The 19,607-nt window shown below is 39.1% G+C and overlaps 4 protein-coding genes across 4 annotated transcripts; all 4 read left to right on the top strand.

The window, feature by feature from the left end:
• The first annotated feature begins 328 nt into the window (after positions 1 to 328).
• LOC131511501 (keratin-associated protein 6-2-like) lies at positions 329 to 937 on the top strand. Its single transcript, XM_058729150.1, has one exon. It carries the CDS (start codon positions 367 to 369, stop codon positions 634 to 636), a length of 270 nt encoding a protein of 89 aa, XP_058585133.1. The 5' UTR covers positions 329 to 366; the 3' UTR covers positions 637 to 937.
• Positions 938 to 4,344: 3,407 nt separating this feature from the next.
• On the top strand, positions 4,345 to 4,901 carry LOC131511500 (keratin-associated protein 21-1-like). The gene has a single exon (XM_058729149.1). It carries the CDS (start codon positions 4,374 to 4,376, stop codon positions 4,587 to 4,589), a length of 216 nt encoding a protein of 71 aa, XP_058585132.1. The 5' UTR covers positions 4,345 to 4,373; the 3' UTR covers positions 4,590 to 4,901.
• A 7,553-nt stretch (positions 4,902 to 12,454) lies between these two features.
• On the top strand, positions 12,455 to 12,915 carry LOC131511499 (keratin-associated protein 6-2-like). Its single transcript, XM_058729147.1, has one exon. The coding sequence runs from the start codon at positions 12,457 to 12,459 to the stop codon at positions 12,688 to 12,690; it is 234 nt and encodes a 77-aa protein (XP_058585130.1). The 5' UTR covers positions 12,455 to 12,456; the 3' UTR covers positions 12,691 to 12,915.
• Positions 12,916 to 16,126: 3,211 nt separating this feature from the next.
• LOC131511498 (keratin-associated protein 21-1-like) lies at positions 16,127 to 16,654 on the top strand. The gene has a single exon (XM_058729146.1). It carries the CDS (start codon positions 16,166 to 16,168, stop codon positions 16,385 to 16,387), a length of 222 nt encoding a protein of 73 aa, XP_058585129.1. The 5' UTR covers positions 16,127 to 16,165; the 3' UTR covers positions 16,388 to 16,654.
• The last annotated feature ends 2,953 nt before the right edge of the window (positions 16,655 to 19,607 follow it).

Below are 19,607 nucleotides of genomic sequence, written 5' to 3'. Positions count from 1 at the left end.
TTTCCTAAATGTCCCTCAAAAATGATATATAAGGTAAATTAAATGACAGTAGTTGTGAAGGTGGGTACAAGTTTTACGTATGGCCCATGATTCTAGTGAGAGAATTCTTTGGCAGAGCAAATTAAAATGCTGTTCTTTAAATATAACTGGAGACTCCAACAGAATGAAGTCACATTTCCCAAGACATTTATTGATTGTTGACAGTGAGTGGCATACCAGAAGTGCTTACATATTTGTTGGGTATGTCAGGGGATGAATGGTATGTTCTGCCAATTACTGACAGTATATAAAGGTCCAAGGCTAGTAGAAGACACACACTTCACCACATCCTCTCGCAACCCACGTGAAATCTCTTCTCTTGACAAGATGTGTTGCAACTACGGCAACTCCTGTGGCTATGGCTGTGGCTATGGCTACGGCTGTGGCTATGGCCCCTATTACAGCTGGAGTTATGGACCTGGCTATGGCTGTGGATATGGCTCCTGGTATGGCTGTGGCTCTGGTTGTGGATACGGCTGTGGATATGGCTCCTGCTGTGGCTACAGCCCCAGATATGGCTGTGGTTGTGGCTATGGCTCCGGCTGTTATGGTTACCAGCCATTTTGCTATAGAAGATGTTATTCTTCTTGCTGTTAGAACATCACCCCATTGTTCTCTAAATAAGACACATCTAATGAGAGGGCTGAATCAAGGATTCATACTTCACATTTTCTATATCCAAGAAATTGCATGCTTCACAGAGGCTCTCACCTCCAAGCAGCATTTCTAGAATGGCATCCTGTGCCTCAAGGCTGTGTGGTTTCATCTGACTCTTTTATAAATGTTGGTCTTTATTCCCCTACTTTGGATTCTGTCATCTGACTGTGGCAACTAGCCTAACACCCCACTATTGGGCAAATTCCTTATTCTCAATAAAAATGATTCTTTGCTTCTAATATATCTCTGTGTTCTTGCTTGTGAATTACCCCATTTTTTTGGAGTATTATGAATTCTCTTGAAAATCTAGGTGACAATATGTTTCATGAACATGAGGGCTCTTCCTTCATATAATGCAAAAGTTTCTTCTATTATGTGCATCAGAGAAGATGGCTTTTCTACCTGTGTCTTCCACTCCTCATGCCCAGGCCCCCACACCTCAACACAAATCACAGATATTTCAGAACTTTCATCTGGAAATCACACTCAATGTAGAACGGAGGTGGAGAGGAAAGACAAGGAGGGATGTTACCTCTTTAGGAGGTTGTGACACATGCTTCAGGGAGAGGAGGTGTGGCCTGAGTACTTCAAGGATGAATGGAATGGAAGTGGGAGTTTCCACATTAACGAGAAATTAGAAATGGACTCAGGTGTCTAATGAAGTAAGGAAAGGAAATTTAGAAGAAAGATGTGGTATTGTATCATCTGTAATTTAATGGAAGTCCGGATGTATTTGTTGGCATATATTGAGAGTGAGGAAATTGATTTGTGAGTCACTCAACTCACAAATAGTTTAGAATGTTTTTGAAAGGGAACTATCCTACACTCTGAAGATACAGGAGGAAAATTTGGAGTACTTTCTTGCTCTCAGAGTGTTGACATTCTAATGGCGATATTTAAAAATAAGTAGGAATTAGTTGAAATTAATTTGGAGAGATCATTCCTATGGAGGCAATAAAACATCTTACTGGGGAAGAGATTGCAGGCTGAATGATTGAGGAGATAGTTCAAGGAGGTATTTTTACATTTTGTGTCGAATGAACTGATGCCATTTGAAAGAAATACTAGAAAGAACAGTTGTAAGTATAAAGAGGAAAGAGAAATTCATGAAGGCTGGGGTATGATTGGTGATGCCACATATTGTAGTGAAAAAAAGGAAGGGATAGTTTGGGAGTTGCGAGCTTACTGCTGTGTTGGGTTCTTACCGAAGTGTCTTTTCCTCATGTGCCTTCCAGAACTCTAACAGTTAGAGCATACATCAGAAAAAAGTGTCTTCAGACTCAATTTCTGCCAGCAGAAAAAATGACTCACTGTCTCATCTCCGTGACAAAAGTCACTGAAGAAAGTCTGAGTCTGAGGACACTGGAGCTAAAAGCCTCCATCCACAACATGGCCAATTCTAGGGAAGATAACCGTGCCATCAAGATCAGCCCTGGCATGAGGCTATGCCCAGGATACTAAGTGTCCTGCTGTGGAAGAAACAGGGGTTCTGTCAAGGGTTTGAAGTTTTCAATATGGAACACTCTAAGTCTGTTCTGAGGACTGCCTGTGATCTGGGTTAGTCAAGGGTGGGTAAATCCTACAAACAGGGGAAGGAATTACAATAATTACAATTTGTTAAAAATCGACTCATTGTTCCATTATTTTCCTTGTCTTTGAAGGCTTTCTGAAGGAGGGAAGAACATCATCAGTTAGGCGTGTATATCACAATTTACATATCCATAAAGGGTCGAAAATTTTTTAGGTATATAAGATAACTTGCACGTCTGTGACAAGGTGTTCATAAACTGACAAGTATCCTCAAAATGTGATATTTGAGTCTCACTAGTTAAAAACTTTTGAGACTTTCAGGACGGAAAGAGTAGAATGGAATGAGAACATGGTGATCATATATTGAATTATCTTATAATGTCTAATGGCACACCAACATTTGAACACGATTTTGTTTTAATGCATTTCTTTACTGGGGAAATATTGACTGAATTCAAATTATGTGCCAGGCTCTACTTCATCTGGAAAGAGGGGTGCACAGAAGAGGAGATTATGTTTCTGCCATTATGGATCTGTATTCAGAAACCTGAATGGAAAGTTACTAGAAATACTGCAAGAAAGCTGGAAAACTTTTCCATTAGTTCAGGAGTATTGTGACAAGAAAGGGGGTGTTAGAAAAGCAAAGTGTGTATTCTAGGGATTTTGTGCATTAGAGTTTATAGCTGTGAATTTCAAGAATGGTAGAAAAGTAGAGAAAATTAAGCCAGAGAACAATTGTAGTGGGTATATTTTCCTTAATCTTCTGGTAAGGGATGAATTAGAGCAGAGTGATCAGATAGAGCAGTCTAAAAGTCGTAGGAAATACTGTCAACTGAAGAAAAAATGTCTACAAAGGAAAGATCACAGGAAAGGAAATCAGCAGTTTTATGAAATTCCCAGGTGAAAGCGTTCAGTAAAAGACTGGATGTCACACATTTCTTTGATGGGAAATTTTAGCGTGGAGTAGAAGGAATGGTCTTCCTGAGTTTGTACTCCCTTGCAGCTTGGATTTTAGAGTTGTCACAGTAAAAAGTAATGCAAATTTTGGATTCTGCCAGATTCATAAAATGGTGATTGATGTAAAGAGTAGACAACAAAGATGAGCAGAAACATCCCAAGAAACAACCATACAAACAAAAAACAGAGACAGCTTCCTTTCTTCCTTCCTTCCTTCCTTCCTTTCTTCTTTCTCTTTCTTTCTTTCTTTCTTTCTTTCTTTCTTTCTTTCTTTCTTTCTTTCTTTCTTTCTTTCTTTCTTCTTTCTTTCTTTCTTTCTTTCTTTCTTTCTTTCTTTCTTTCTTTCTCTACTTCTTTGTCTCTTTCTTTCATTCTTTCTAATTCCTTCCTTCCTTCCTTCCTTCCTTCCTTCCTTCCTTCCTTCCTTCCTTCCTTCCTTCCTTGTTTTCTTTTTGACTTTATGTCTGGCAATGGAATGATTGAATAATGGGTTTAGTTGAGAAAAAAAGGAAGAAATTGGAATTAGACACCAATAAACAGAGAATATATAGATGTGAGGTTACAAACCAAGGTTTCTAGATCTCAACACTATTGGCATTGTACAGCAGAAGTTCCAGTGTTGTTGGGCTTTGTTCTGTTGGCTGGAATTAGCATCTTCCCTCATTTATCACAATTGGAGCTAGTGGGTATCTGCAGTAGGTACCTAGGTGTGAGAAGGCAAGCAAAAATTTGCAATGATTCCAGAAAGGAGATGGGAGTTATTTCCTTCCCTATGGGGACAGATACATAGTTTAGGAAAGAGGAGATATCAAGAGGACAAAATTTTCCTAAATGTCCCTCAACGATGATACATAAGGTAAATTAAATGACAACAAGTTGTGAAGGTGGGTACCAGTTTTACATATGGCACATGATTCTAGTGAGAGAATTCTTTGGCAGAGCAAATTAAAATGTTGTTCTTTAAATATAACTGGAGACTCCAACAGAATGAAGTCACATTTCCCAAGACATTTATTGATTGTTGACAGTGAGTGGCATACCAGAAGTGCTTACATATTTGTTGCGTATGTCAGGGGATGAATGGTATATTCTGCCAATTACTGACAGTATATAAAGGTCCAAGGCTAGTAGAAGACACGCACTTCACCACATCCTCTCGCAACCCACGTGAAATCTCTTCCCTTGACAAGATGTGTTGCAACTACGGCAACTCCTGTGGCTATGGCTGTGGCTATGGCCCCTATTACGGCTGTAGTTATGGACCTGGCTATGGCTGTGCATATGGCTGTGGATACGGCTCCTGCTGTGGCTATGGCACCAGATACGGCTGTGGCTGTGGCTATGGCTCTGGTTGCTGTGGCTACCGGCCATTTTGCTATAGAAGACATTATTCTTCTTGCTGCTAGAACATCACTGTCCAAGACACATTTGCTTCTGAAGTGGCACTGCTTAAGGGAGGGCTTATTCATTGATTTATACCTCAAGATTTCTATACCCAAAAAATTGCATGCTTTCGGGAATTGTGACTTATATTTGGCATTTGTATGAAGGCTTCCTGTGGCTGAAGGCTATGTGGTATCCTCCGACTATTTTCCAAATGTTAGGCTTCACTTCCCTAATCTGGGTTCTTTGTTGAGACTGTGGCAACATGTCTAAAATGCCACAGTGAGGCAAATCCCTTATTCTCAATAAAAATGTTTCATTTTTTTTCTAACTAATCTCTGTGTTCTTGCTAATGAATGACTCCTTTTTGAGGTGTATGGCATCTTTTGAAACTTGGGCAACAATATATTTCATGAACCTGGGTCTCTTCCTAGATATAATATAAACATTTCTTCTGTTATGTGCATCGGAGATAATGTCTTCTCCTATTTCTTGTATCCATAACTCCTCAACATAAATCACACTGTGTAAGAATTATGTCCTTGAGGTAACACTGTATCTAAAATGGAGCTGAAGACTGGAGGTGTAAGAGGAAGAGTTAGGACACCTCTTCGGGAAGTTGTGACACAAGCTCAAGGGGGAGGAAGTATGGCCTGAGTGCTTCGAGGATGAATGGGGTTGAAGAGAGAATTTTTGGGATTAATGAGAAATTGGGAGCTGCCTCTGTTGAGATGTAAGAAACTAAGGAAATGAGAAGCAAAAGAAAAACGTGATATTGTATGATCTGCATTTTGATGGAAGTGCAAATACATTTGTTGGCATATACTGAGTTTCAGGAAATTGATTTAAGTCAATTAATTTCCAAATCGTTTTGAATGTTTTTGAAAGGGAACTGTCACACACCCTGAAGGCTCGGTAGAAAAATTATAGGTGAATTTCTTGCTGTCAGAGTGGTTTCATTCTAGTAGGTTAACAAAAAAAGAATTAATTCAGATAAATTTAGAGAGATAATTCCTATGGTACGAGTAAAACAGCATCCTTGAGAAGATTGAAGTATTGCAGAGTTAGTTCAAGGATGTATTTTGACATTTTCTGTCACATGAACTGATGTCAGTTTCCAGAAACACTAGAAAGGACAGTTGTAAATGTAAAGTAGAAAGAGAAATACATAAGGTTTTGGTATGATGAGTGGTGCCACGAGTTTTAGTGCAAAAGAACAATGGCTAGTGCCTTAAATAGGCTCTCTAATGGGGCATTTTATATAAAATGAGATTAGTAGTTCCAGTTGATTTTCTGAGTTTGAGTGCGTACTGCTTTGTTGGATTCTGATTTCAGTGTGTTTCTCTCATGTGCCTTTCCAGACCTCTAACATTTAGATCCTACAACAAAAATTGTCTTTCAGACACAATTTCAACCAGCAGAATAAAAGACTCCCTGTCTTGTCTCCATGACAAGGGTCACTGCACAAATTCTGGGTCTGAGAACCTTGGTTCTGGAGACTCCACAACTTGGCCAGTTTCAAGGAAGATGGCTCTGCCATCAAGGTCAGTCCTGGAGAGAAACTACACCCAGGATATAATGTGTCTTACTGACGAGAAAAGAGATGGTCTTTCAAGAGCTGGACAATTCTCACAGATGGGACATCTGTAAGTCATTTCTGGGGACTGACTGTGTTCTGGATAAATCAGAGGTGAGAAAATTGTATACACAGGGAGAGTCAATTCCAATCATTACAGTTTGTTGAACATAGAACTTATGGTTTCATTAGGTTCCTTTTCGTTGAACACTACTGGAAAGAGGGCAGAATAGTATTTATTAGGCACGTATCTCATACTTTCTATTTCTAGTAAAGAGTTTATCATTTATTAAGCATATGAGATAACTTGTATATCTGTAGAAATGACTTTGAAAACTAACAGATATCTTCACAAGGTGAAATTTGTGACTGTTTTAGCAATGAACATTGAGACTTTCGGCTTGAATGAATTGAGAAAATTATGACCTATATCCACATTCGTATAGATTCTAAGTGATACCAACGTTTGAACATGGTTTTGTTTTAATGTGTCTGTTTGTTATTGGCAGAAATATTGAGTTGAGATTATGTGCCAGGCGCTATGCTTAGAGCTAACCGATGATTCAAGGACACACAGAAGAAAAGATCTTTTTCTGCCATTAAACATCAGTGTCCCGAGCTCTTAATGGAAGTATGTAGAAATAAGGCAATAAAGATAGGAAGTGTTTTTCATTAGTTCGTGGGTATTGTGACCAGAGAGTGGGTGTTTAAAAAGTATCATGTCTATTTCAGGGAACTCGTGCATTGGAATTTATGGTTTTGAATTTCAATAATGATGGAAAAGTAGGAAAATTAAAGGTAAAGAACATTTGTAAGGGGATATATGTGTTGAATTTGTTGTTAGGGATGACACATAGTGGAGTGATCAGATAACCCATGAGCAATATTAGAAAAAAAAACAGTAGGAAATATTCTCAACCAAAGGAAACATATGTAATAATGAAACTTCTCCGAAAAGGAAATCAGCAGTTTTATTAAAATGCCTGTGGAAGTCATTCAATAAAGGACTGGATGACACTCATTTCTTGGTGTTGAAATTTGAGTGTGGAGTAGAAGAAATGATACCTGAATTTGTACTCGTTTCCAACTAGGATTTCATACTTGTTACAGTGAAAAGTAGTTTAAATTTGGATTCTGCCTGGATATGAACATAGTGACCTGGACAATGAAGGTAAGCAAAAGCATCACAAACAAATAAACAACATTCCCCACCCCCCGCCACTGTATGTCTGGTGATGAAAGGGTTGGACTTTCAGTTTAGTTAAGAAGAAGGGGAATCTTTGGACATAGACATGAGTAAAGAGAGAATCTAATTTATAGATGTGAGGCTATAAAGCTAGGTTTCTCGATCTCAGCACTTTTGACATTTTACATGAGGCACTTCAATGGTGTTGAGGGATTTTCTGTGTCGTGAAATGGGCATCATCCCTAGCTTTTACCACACAGAGCCAGTAGATATCTGTAGCAGGTATCTGGGTGCAAGAAGCCTGGTAAGATATTGCAATGATTCCAGAAAGAAGATGAATTTTTCTTTCCTTTTGGACAGAGGTAGATGTTTTACAAGTGTGGAGAGATCAAGAAGGAGAAATATTTCCTTAAAATCCCTCAGCCTTCTTGTTAAATGATTGGAGATTGTGAACATGGATTTTGGTTCTACTTAGAGTCCATGATTCTACTGAGAAATGTTTTTTTGGCAGAATGAAATAAAATGCTGTTTTTATTAAAACTGGAGTCTCCTTAATAATGAGCTCACGTTGCCCAAGACATTGTTGATTGTTGACAGTGACTGGCACAGCACAGTTGCTTACATATTTGTTGGGTAAGTCAGGGCATGAGTGACATGCTCTGCTAATTACTGACAGTATATAATGGTCCAAAGCAAGTAGAAGACACGCACTTCACCACATCCTCTCACAACCCACGTGAATTCTCTTCTCTTGGCAAGATGTGTTGCAACTACGGCAACTCCTGTGGCTATGGCTGTGGATATGGCTATGGCTGTGGATACGGTCCCTATCATGGCTGTGGTTATGGCCTGCGTTATGGCTGTGGCTATGGCTCAGGGTATGACTGTGGCTATGGCTCCTGCTGTGGCTCTGGCTGTGGATATTGCTGTGGCTATGGCTATGGCTCTAACTGCTGTGGCTACTGGCCATTTTTCTATAGAAGATGTTATTCCTCTTGCTGGTAGAACATCACTGTCCAAGCCCCACTTGCTTCTGAAAAGACACGCCTTAAGAGAAGACTCATTCAAGGATCTATACCCCAAGATTTATATATCGGGAACATTGCATGTGTCATAGAAGATTTGACCTCCAGTAACATTTGTAAGATGGCAGCTTGTGAATTGAGGCTATGAAGTATCATCTAACAGTTTTCCAAAAAGTGTTGGCTTTACTCCCTTAATATGGATTCTGTGTTGTGACTGTGGCAAGTTTTCGAACATCCCACATTTGGGCAAATCCCTTATTCTCAATAAAAATGTTTCATTCCTTCTATCAAATGTCTCTGTTCTTTCTTGTGAAAGCCTCCTTTCTTGAGGTGTTATGGCGTGTCTTGAAAATTGGGCTGACAATATATTTCATGTACCCGGGTCTCTTTCTGGATATCATACAAGCATTTCTTCTCTTTCATGCATCGATATGATGTCTTCTCCACCTAGGTCTCATATCCCTAACACTCCAACACAAATCACACAGTATTCCAGAACTGTGCCCTGGAAATCACACTGTAGGTAGAATGCATGTGGAGGGAAAAGATGAGGATGAGGAGGGATGGCATCTCCTGGGAGGTTGTGACAGAAGCCCAAGGGGAAGGGGGTGTGGCCTAAGCACTTAAAGAATGAATGTGATGGAAGAGAGAGTTTCTGGTATTCATGAGAAATTGGAAGCTGCCTCAGCTGAAGTGTAAAGAACCAAGGAAAGGGTACGTTAGAAGCAAAGCGTGGTATCATCTGAATTGGATGGATTTGCTAATATATTTGTTGGCATAAATTGAGTTTGAAGAAATTGATTTAAGTCACTTAATTGACAAATACTCTTGAATGTGTTTGAAAGAGAACCATCCGACACACTGAATACATAGTAGAAAAATTGCAGATGAATTTCCTACTCTCAGGGTGTTTACATTTTGTTGGTGTTAATAAATATGTTACAAATTAATTATGACAAATTTAGACACATAATTTGCTTGGAGAGAATAAAACAGCTTCCTGGGGAAGAGAATGAAGGTTCATTAAGTATTGGAGAGATAGTTCGGGGTGGTACTTTGATGTTTGGTGTCAAACAAACTGATCAAGTTGAAAGAATGGCCAGAAAGGGTAGTACTAAGTAGAAAGGGGAAGAGAAATTCATTATGTGTTGGGTATGATCAATGGTGCCACAATTTTCAGTTGAAAAGAGGAAGGAGTAGGGCTTTAATGTTGTCCTTTAGTGTCTTCCCTGGTGCGTATACAAGAATGGGATGAGAAGCCCAGTCCTTTCTGAGTTTGAGAACCTTCGGTTTGTTGGGGTCTGACTTCAGTGTCCTTTCCTCAGGTGCCATTCCAGAACTCTCACCTTTAGATCCTACAATAGAAAATGTATTTCAGACTCAAATTCAACCAGCAGTGAAAAACCAATCACTGACTCATATGCATGGCAAAGGTGAGTGCACAAAGTCTGAGTGTGAGGATCCTAGAGCCAGGAGACTCTAAACCCTGTCAGATTCCATGGAGGATGGCCTTGCCATCGAGGTCAGCCCTGGATGGAGGCTATGCCCCATATATTAAGTGTCCTGCTGATGAAGAATTAAGCCTTCTCTCAATGGATGGAATTATCACACATGGGATATTCTAAATCTGATGTGATGACTGAGTGTTCTCTGAGTTAGTCTAGGATTGGTACATCATACAAACAGGGAAAAGAATTCTAATAATTACAGTTTGATGAAAATCTATTCATTGTTCCATTATGTTCCTTGTCTTTGAAGGCTTCTGAAGGAGGGAAGAATATCATCAATTAGGCACGTATATTATAATTTACATATCTAGTAAAGTTCTGGTTATTTATAAGGCATAGAAGAACATATGGAACTATGTGTTCCCAAACAGACAACTTTATTTATTTATTTATTTATTTATTTGGATTTTTTTTCATTTATTTATTTTTTTTGAGAGACAGAGTGTCAGTGTGGGAGGGGCAGAGTGAGAAAGAGACACAGAATCTGAATCAGGCTTCAGTCTCCAGGCTGTCAGCACAGAGCACTACACGGGGCTGGAACTCACAAACCGTAAGATCATCACCTGAGCTGAGGTTGGACACTTAACCAACTAGCCACCCAGGCACCCTCAGACAACTATCTTTAAGGTGTGAAATTTGAGACTCTCTTAGTCCAAGAATATTTGAGATTTTCAGGTTGAATGGAATGAGAATATTGCGATAATATATTGAATTATTTTATAACTTCTAAATGGCACACCAACATTTGAACACGGCTTTGTTCTAATGCATTTTTTAATTGGACAAATACTGACGGAATTCAAATTATGTGTCAGGCTGTACTTCATCTGGAACGAAGGGTGCACAGAATAAGAGACTTTTTCTCCCTGCCATTATGCATCTGTATTCAGAAACCTGAATGGAAAGGTACTAGAAATAATGCAATAGAGCTAGAAAACTTTTTCAATAGGTCAGGAGTATTGTGACAAGAAAGAGGGTGTTAGAAAAGCAAAATGTGTATTCTAGGGATTTTGTGCATTAGAGCTTATAGTTGTGAATTTCAAGAATGGTAGACAAGTAGCAAAAATTAAGCTACAGAACAATTGTAGTGGGTATTTTCCTTAATTTCTTTTAATTTTCCTTAAATTTTCCTTAAATTTCTTGTAAGGGATGAATCACAGCAGAGGGATCACATACCCCAGTCTAAAAGTAGTAGGAAATACTGTCAACTGAAGGAAAAATGTCTACTAAGGAAAGATCACAGGAAAGGGAATCAGCAGTTTTATGAAATTCCCGGTTGAAAGCACTCAGGAAAAGACTGGATATCCCACATTTCTTTGATGGGAAATTTTAGCGAGGAGTAGAAGGAATGATTTTCCTGAGTTTATACACCCTTCCAGCTTGGATTTTATAGTTGTCACAGTAAAAAGTAATGCAAATTTTTCATTCATAAAATGGTGATTGATGTAAAGCATAGACAACCAAGAAGAGCAGAAATATCCCAAGAAACAACCTTGCAAACAAAAGCAGAGACACCTTTATTTCTCACTTCCTTCCTTCCTTCCTTCCTTCCTTCCTTCCTTCCTTCCTTCCTTCCTTCCTTCCTTCCTTCCTTCTTTCTTTCCTTCCTTCCTTCCTATCTTTCTTCTTTCTTTCTTTCTTTCTTTCTTTCTTTCTTTCTTTCTTTCTTTCTTTCTTTCTTTCTCTCTCTCTCTCTCTCTCTCTCTCTCTCTCTCTCTCTCTGTCTCTTCCTTCCTTCCTTCCTTCCTTCCTTCCTTCCTTCCTTCCTTCCTTCCTTCCTTTCTTCTCTCTCTCTCTCTCTCTTCCTTCCTTCCTTCCTTCCTTCCTTCCTTCCTTCCTTCCTACCTTCCTTCCTTCCTTTTTGACTTCATGTCTGGTAATGGAATGATTGGATAAAGGGTTTAGTTAAGAAAAAAGGAAGTATTTGGAATTAGATACCAATAAAGAGAGAATATAGAGATGTGAGATTCAAACCAAGGTTTCTAGATCTCAACACTATTTGTATTGTACAGCAGAAGTTCCAGTGTTGTTGGGCTTGTTCTGATGGCTGGAATTAGCATCTTCCCTCGTTGATCACACATGGAACTAGTAGGTATCTGCAGTAGGTATCTGGGTGTGAGCAGGCAGGCAAAAATTTGCAATGATTCCAGAAGGGAGATGGGAGTTATTTCCTTCCCTTTGGGGACAGGTAGATAGCTTAGGAAAGAGGAGAGATCAAGCAGACAAAATTTTCCTAAATGTCCCTCAATGATGATACATAAGGTAAATTAAATGACACTAAGTTGTGAAGGTGGGTACCAGTTTTACGTATGGCACATGATTCTAGTGAGAGAATTCTTTGGCAGAGCAAATTAAAATGCTGTTCTTCAAATGGAACTGGAGACTCCAACAGAATGAAGTCACATTTCCCAAGACATTTATTGATTGTTGACAGTGAGTGGCATACCAGAAGTGCTTACATATTTGTTGGGTATGTCAGGGGATGAATGGTATGTTCTGCCAATTACTGACAGTATATAAAGGTCCAAGGCTAGTAGAAGACACACAGTTCACCACATCCTCTCACAACCCACGTGAAATCTCTTCTTTGACAAGATGTGTTGCAACTACGGCAACTCCTGTGGCTATGGCTGTGGCTATGGCTATGGCTGTGGCTATGGTCCCTATTATGGCTGTAGTTATGGACCTGGCTATGGCTGTGGATATGGCTGTGGATACGGCTCCTGCTGTGGCTATGGCCCCAGATATGGCTGTGGCTGTGGCTATGGCTCCAGCTGCTGTGGCTACCGTCCATTTTGCTATAGAAGATGTTATTCTTCTTGCTGCTAGAACATCACTCTCCAAGACACATTTGCTTCTGAAGAGTCATGCCTTAAGGGAGGGCTGATTCATTTAATCATACTCCAAGATTTCTATATCCAAAAAATTGCATGCTCAGGAATTTGTGACCTCAAGTTAGCATTTGTATGAAGGCATCCTGTGGCTGAAGGCTATGTGGTATCCTCTGACTATTTTCCAAATGTTAGTCTTTACTCCCTAATCTGAGTTCTTTGTTGAGACTTTGGCAACATATCTAAAATGCCACAGTGAGGCAAATCCCTTATTCTCAATAAAAATGTTTCATTTTTTTCTAACAAATCTTTGTGTTCTTGCTTGTGAATGACTCCTTTCTGAGGTCTTATGTTATCTTTTGAAAATTGGGTAACAATATATTTCATGAACCTGGGTCTCTTCCTAGATATAATATAAGCATTTCTTCTCTTATGTGCATCAGAGATAATGTCTTCACCTATTTCTTATATCCATAACTCCTCAACATAAATCACACTGTGTAAGGAGTATGTCCTTGAGATAACACTGTATCTAGAATAGAGCTGAAGGTGGGAGGGGTAAGAGGAAGAGTTAGGACACCTCTTCGGGAAGTTGTGACACAAGCTCAAGAGGGAGGATGTATGGCATGAGTGCTTCAATGATGAATGGAATTGAAGAGAGAATTTTTGGGATTAATGAGAAATTGGGAGCTGCCTCTGCTGAGATATAAAAAACTAAGGAAATGAGAAGCAAGAAAATAATGTGGTATTGTAACATCTGCATTCTTATGGAAGTGCAAATACATTTGTTGGCATATATTGAGTTTGAGTAAATTGATTTAAGTCAGTTAATTGACAATTCATTTTGAATGTTTTTGAAAGGGAACTGTCTTATACCCTGAAGGCACAGTAGAGAAGTTATAGGTGAATTTCTTGGTCTCAGAGTGGTTCCATTCTAGTAGGTTAATAAAAAAAAAAAAGAAGAAGAAGGATTGATCAGATAAATTTAGAGAGATAATTCCTATGGTGCGAATAAAATAGGACCCTTGGGAAGAGAGTGCAGGTTTAAGCTTTGGAGAATTAATTGAAGGAGGTTTTTTGACATTTTGTGTCAAATGAACTGATGTTACTTTCAAGAAAATACTAGAAAGACAGTTTTAAATGTAATGGGGAAAGAGAAAATCATGAAGTTTTGGATATGATCAGTGGTGCCCCAATTTTTAGTGCAAAAGAACAATGGCTAGTGCTTTAAATGGGCTCACTGATGGGGCAGATATAAAATGAGATTAATAGTTCCAGATTGATTTTCTAAGTTTGATAGCTTACTACTTTGGTGGATTCTGATTTCAGTGTCCTTCTCACTTATGCCTTTCCGGACTTCTAACATTTAGATCCTACAACAAAAAAAATCTTTCAGACACAATTTCAACCAGCAGAATAAAAGACTCACTGTCTCATCTCCATGACAAGGGTCACTGCACAAAGTCTGGGTCTGAGAACCCTTGGTCCTGGAGACTCCCCACATGGCCAATTCCAGGGAAGATGGCTCTGCCATCAAGGTCAGTCCTGGAGGGAAACTACACCCAGGATATAATGTGTCTTAATGATGAGGAAAGAGATGGTCTTTCAAGAGCTGGACAATTCTCACAGATGGGACATCTGTAAGTCATTTCTGGGGACTGACTGTGTTCTGGATAAATCAGAGGTGAGAAAATTGTATACACAGGGAGAGTCAATTCCAATCATGACAGTTCGTTGAACATCTAACTTATGGTTTCATTAGGTTCGTTTTCATTGAACACTACCTGAAAGAAGGCAGAATAGTATTCATTAGGCACGTATCTCATACTTTCTATTTCTAGTAAAGGGTTTACCATTTATTAGGCATATGAGATAACTTGTATATCTGTAGAAATGACTTTGAAAACTAACAGATATCTTCAAAAGGTGAAATTTGTGACTGTTTTAGCTATGAACATTTGGGACTTTCGGCTTGAATGAATTGAGAACATTATGACATATATTCACATTCTTATAGATTCTAAGTGATACCAACGTTTGAACATGGTTTTGTTTTAATGTGTCTGTTTGTTATTGGCAGAAATATTGAGTTGAGATTATGTGCCAGGCACTATGCTTAGAGCTAACCGATGATTCAAGGACACACAGAAGAAATGATTTTTTTCTGCCATTAAACATCAGTGTCCCGAGCTCTTAATGGAAGTGTGTAGAAATAAGGCAATAAAGATAGGAAGTGTTTTTCAATAGTTTGTGGGCATTGTGACCAGAGACTGGCTGTTTAAAAAGTATCATGTCTCGTGCATTGGAATTTATGGTTTTGAATTTCAATAATGATGGAAAAGTAGGAAAATTAAAGGTAAAGAACATTTGTAAGGGGATATATATGTTTCAAATTTGTTGTTAGGGGTGAAGCATAGTGGAGTGATCAGATAACCCATAAGCAATATTAGAAAAAAAAACGGAAATATTCTCAACCGGAGGAAACATATCTAATAATGAAACTTCTCCGAAAAGGAAATCAGCAGTTTTATTAAAATGCCTGTGGAAGTCATTCAATAAAGGACTGGATGACACTCATTTCTTGGTGTTGAAATTTGAGTGTGGAGTAGAAGAAATGATACCTGAATTTGTACTCGTTTCCAACTAGGATTTCATAGTTGTTACAGTGAAAAGTAATTTAAATTTTGGATTCTGCCTGGATATGAACATAGTGACCTAGACAATGAAGATAAGCAAAAACATCACAAACAAACAAACAAACAAACAATATCCCCCCTCCCCACCACTGTATGTCTGGTGAGTGAAAGGTTGGAGTTTCAGTTTAGTTGAGAAGAAAGGGAATATTTGGACTTAGACACTAGTAAAGAGAGAATTTCTCGATCTCAGCACTTTTGCCATTTGACATGAGGAATTTCAATGATGTTGAGGGCTATTCTGTGTCCTGAAATGGGCATCATCCTAGGTTTTACCACACAGAGGCAGTAGGTATCTGCAGCAGGTATGTGGGTGCAAGAAGCCTGGTAAAATGTTGCAATGATTCCAGAAAGAAGATGAATTTTTCTTTCCTTATGGACAGAGGTAGATGTTTTACAAGTGTGGAGAGATCAAGAAGGAGAAAATTTTCCTAAAATCCCCTCAGCCTTCTTGTTAAATGATTGAAGAGTGTGAACATGGATTTTGGTTTTACTTAGAGTCCATGATTCTACTGAGAAATATTTTTTGGAAGAATGAAATAAAATGCTGTTTTAATAAACCTGGAGTCTCCTTAATAATGAGCTCACGTTGCCCAAGACATTGTTGATTGTTGACAGTGACTGGCACAGCACAGTTGCTTACATATTTGTTGGGTAAGTCAGGGGATGAGTGACATGCTCTGCTAATTACTGACAGTATATAAGGGTCCAAAGCAAGTAGAAGACACGCACTTCACCACATCCTCTCACAACCCACGTGAATTCTCTTCTCTTGGCAAGATGTGTTGCAACTACGGCAACTCCTGTGGCTATGGCTGCGGATATGGCTATGGCTGTGGATGCGGTCCCTATCATGGCTGTGGTTATGGCCTGCGTTATGGCTGTGGCTATGGCTCCTGCTGTGGCTATGGCACTGGATATGGCTGTGGCTATGGTTATGGCTCCAACTGCTGTGGCTACCGGCCATTTTTCTATAGAAGATGTTATTCCTCTTGCTGGTAGAACATCACTGTCCAAGCCCCACTTGCTTCTGAAACGACACACCTTAAGAGAAGGCTCATTCAAGGATCTGTACCCCAAGATTTATATATCGGGAACATTGCATGTGTCATAGAAGATTTGACCTCCAGTAACATTTGTAGCATGGCATCTTGTGGCTTGAGGCTATGGAGTATCATCTAACAGTTTTCCAAAAAGTGTTGGCCTTACTCCCTTAATATGGATTCTGTGACGTGACTGTGGTGAGGATCTGAACATCCCACATTTGGGCAAATCCCTTATTCTCAATAAAAAATGTTTCATTCCTTGCATCAAATGTCTCTGTTCTTTCTTGTGAAAGCCTCCTTTCATGAGGTGTTATGGCCTCTCTTGAACATTGGGCTGACAATATATTCCGTGTACCCGGGTCTCTTTCTTGATATAATACAAGCATTTATTCTCTTTTTTTCCCATCCACCATTTTTTTAATTGGAAATTTATTGTCAGATTGGTTTTCCATACAACACCCAGTGCTCATCCCAAAAGTTGCCTTCCTCAATACCCATCACCCACCTTCCCCTCCCTCCTACCCCCTACCAACCCTCAGTTTTTTCTCAATTTTTAAGAGTCTCTTATGCTCTGGCTCTCTCCCTCTCTAACCTCTTTTTTGTTTCTTCCCCTCCTCCATGGACTTCTGTTAAGTTTCTCAGGATCCACAAAAGAGTGAAAACATATGGTATCTGTCTTTCTCTTTATGACTTATTTCACTTAGCATAACACTCTCCAGTTCCATCCATGTTGCTGCAAAAGGCCATATTTCATTCTTTCTCATTGTCATGTAGTATTCCATTGTGTATATAAACCACAATATCTTTTCCATTCGTCAGTTGATGGACATTTAGGCTCTTTCCATAATTTGGCTATTGTTGAGAGTGTTGCTATAAACATTGGGGTACAAGTGCCCCTATGCATCAGCACTCCTGTATCCCTTGGGTAAATTCCTAGCAGTGTTATTGCTGGGTCATAGGGTAGGACTATTTATAATTTTCTGAGGAACCTCTGCACACTTTTCCAGAGCTGCTGCACCAGTTTGCATTCCCACCAATGGTGCAAGAGGGTTCCCATTTCTCCACATCTTCTCCAGCATCTATAGTCTCCTGATTTGTTAATTTTAGCCACTCTGACTGGCGTGATGTGATATCTGAGTGTGGTTTTGATTTGTATTTCCCTGATGAGGAGCGACATTGAGCATCTTTTCATGTGCCTGTTGGCCATCTGGATGTCTTCTTTAGAGAAGTGTCTATTCATGTTTTCTTCCTGTTTCTTCTCTGGATTATTTGTTTTTCGGGTGTGTAGTTTGGTGGGCTCTTTATAGATTTTGGATCCTAGCCCTTTGTCCGATATGTCATTTGCAAATATCTTTTCCCATTCCATTGGTTGCCTTTTAGTTTTGTGGAGTGTTTCCCTTGCAGTGCAGAAGCTCTTTATCTTCATGAGGTCCCAATAGTTCTTTTTTGCTTTTAATTCCCTTGCCTTTGGAGATGTATCAAGTAAGAAATTGCTGTGGCTGAGGTCAGAGAGGTTTTTTCCTGCTTTCTCCTCTAGGGTTTTGATGGTTTCCTGTCTCACATTCAGGTCCTTTATCCATTTTGAGTTTGTTTTTGTGAATGGTGTAAGGAAAGTGGTCTAGTTTCATCCTTCTGCATGTTGCTGTCCAGTTCTCCCAGCACCATTTGTTAAAGAGACTGTCTTTTTTCCACTGGATATTTTTTCCTGCTTTGTCAAAGATTAGTTGGCCATAGGTTTGTGGGTCTAGTTCTGGGGTTTCTATTCTATTCCATTGGTCTATGTGTCTGTTTTTGTGCCAATACCATGCTGTCTTGATGATTACAACTTTGTAGTAGAGGCTAAAGTCTGGGATTGTGATGCCTCCTGCTTTGGTCTTCTTCAAAATTACTTTGGCTATTTGGGGCCTTTTGTGGTTCCATACAAATTTTAGGATTGCTTGTTCTAGCTTTGAGAAGAATGCTCGTGCAATTTTGGATGGGATTGCATTGAATGTGTAGATAGCTTTGGGTAGTATTGACATTTTAACAATATCTATTCTTCCAATCCATGAGCATGGAATGTTTTTCTATTTCTTTATATCTTCTTCAATTTCCTTCATAAGTTTTCTATAGTTTTCAGCATACAGATCTTTTACATCTTTGGTTAGGTTTATTCCTAGGTATTTTATGCTTCTTGGTGCAATTGTGAATGGGATCAGTTTCTTTATTTGCCTTTCTGTTGCTTCATTATTAGTGTATAAGAATGCAACTGATTTCTGTACATTGATTTTGTATCCTGCGACTTTGCTGAATTCATGTATCAGTTCTGGCAGACTTTTGGTGGAGTCTATTGGATTTTCCATGTATAATATCATGTCATCTGCAAAAAGTGAAAGCTTGACTTCATCTTTCCCAATTTGGATGCCTTTGATTTCCTTTTGTTGTCTGATCGCTGATGCTAGAAATTCCAACACTATGTTAAACAACAGCAGTGAGAGTGGACATCCCTGTCATGTTCCTGATCTCAGGGAGAAAGCTCTCAGTTTTTCCCCATTGAGGATGATGTTAGCTGTGGGCTTTTCATAAATGGCTTTTATGATGTTTAAGTATGTTCCTTCTATCCCGACTTTCTCGAGGGTTTTTATTAAGAAGGATGCTGAATTTGTCAAAGGCGTTTTCTGCATCGATTTACAGGATCATACGGTTCTTATCTTTTCTTTTATTAATGTGATGTATCACATTGATTGATTTGCGAATGTTGAACCAGCCCTGCATCCCAGGAATGAATCCCACTTGATCATGGTGAATAATTATTTTTATATGCTGTTGAATTCGATTTGCTAGTATCTTATTGATAATTTTTGCATCCATATTCGTCAGGGATATTGGCCTGTAGTTCTCTTTTTTTACTGGGTCTCTGTCTGGTTTAGGAATCAAAGTAATACTGGCTTCATAGAATGAGTCTGGAAGTTTTCCTTCCCTTTCTATTTCTTGGAACAGCATAGAAGGATAGGTATTATCCCTGCTTTAAACGTCTGGTAGAACTCCCCTGGGAAGCCGTCTGGTCCTGGACTCTTATTTGTTGGGAGATTTTTGATAACTGATTCAATTTCTTCACTGGTTATGGGCCTGTTCAAGCTTTCTATTTCCTCCTGATTGAGTTTTGGAAGAGTGTGGGTGTTTAGGAATTTTTCCAT

This window comes from Neofelis nebulosa, chromosome 5 (assembly GCF_028018385.1).
Source record: "Neofelis nebulosa isolate mNeoNeb1 chromosome 5, mNeoNeb1.pri, whole genome shotgun sequence".
In the NCBI taxonomy this organism is placed as follows: Eukaryota; Metazoa; Chordata; class Mammalia; order Carnivora; family Felidae; genus Neofelis; species Neofelis nebulosa.
The sequence above is the reverse complement of the archived record's forward strand: the minus strand, read 5'-3'. Positions and strand labels throughout refer to the sequence as shown.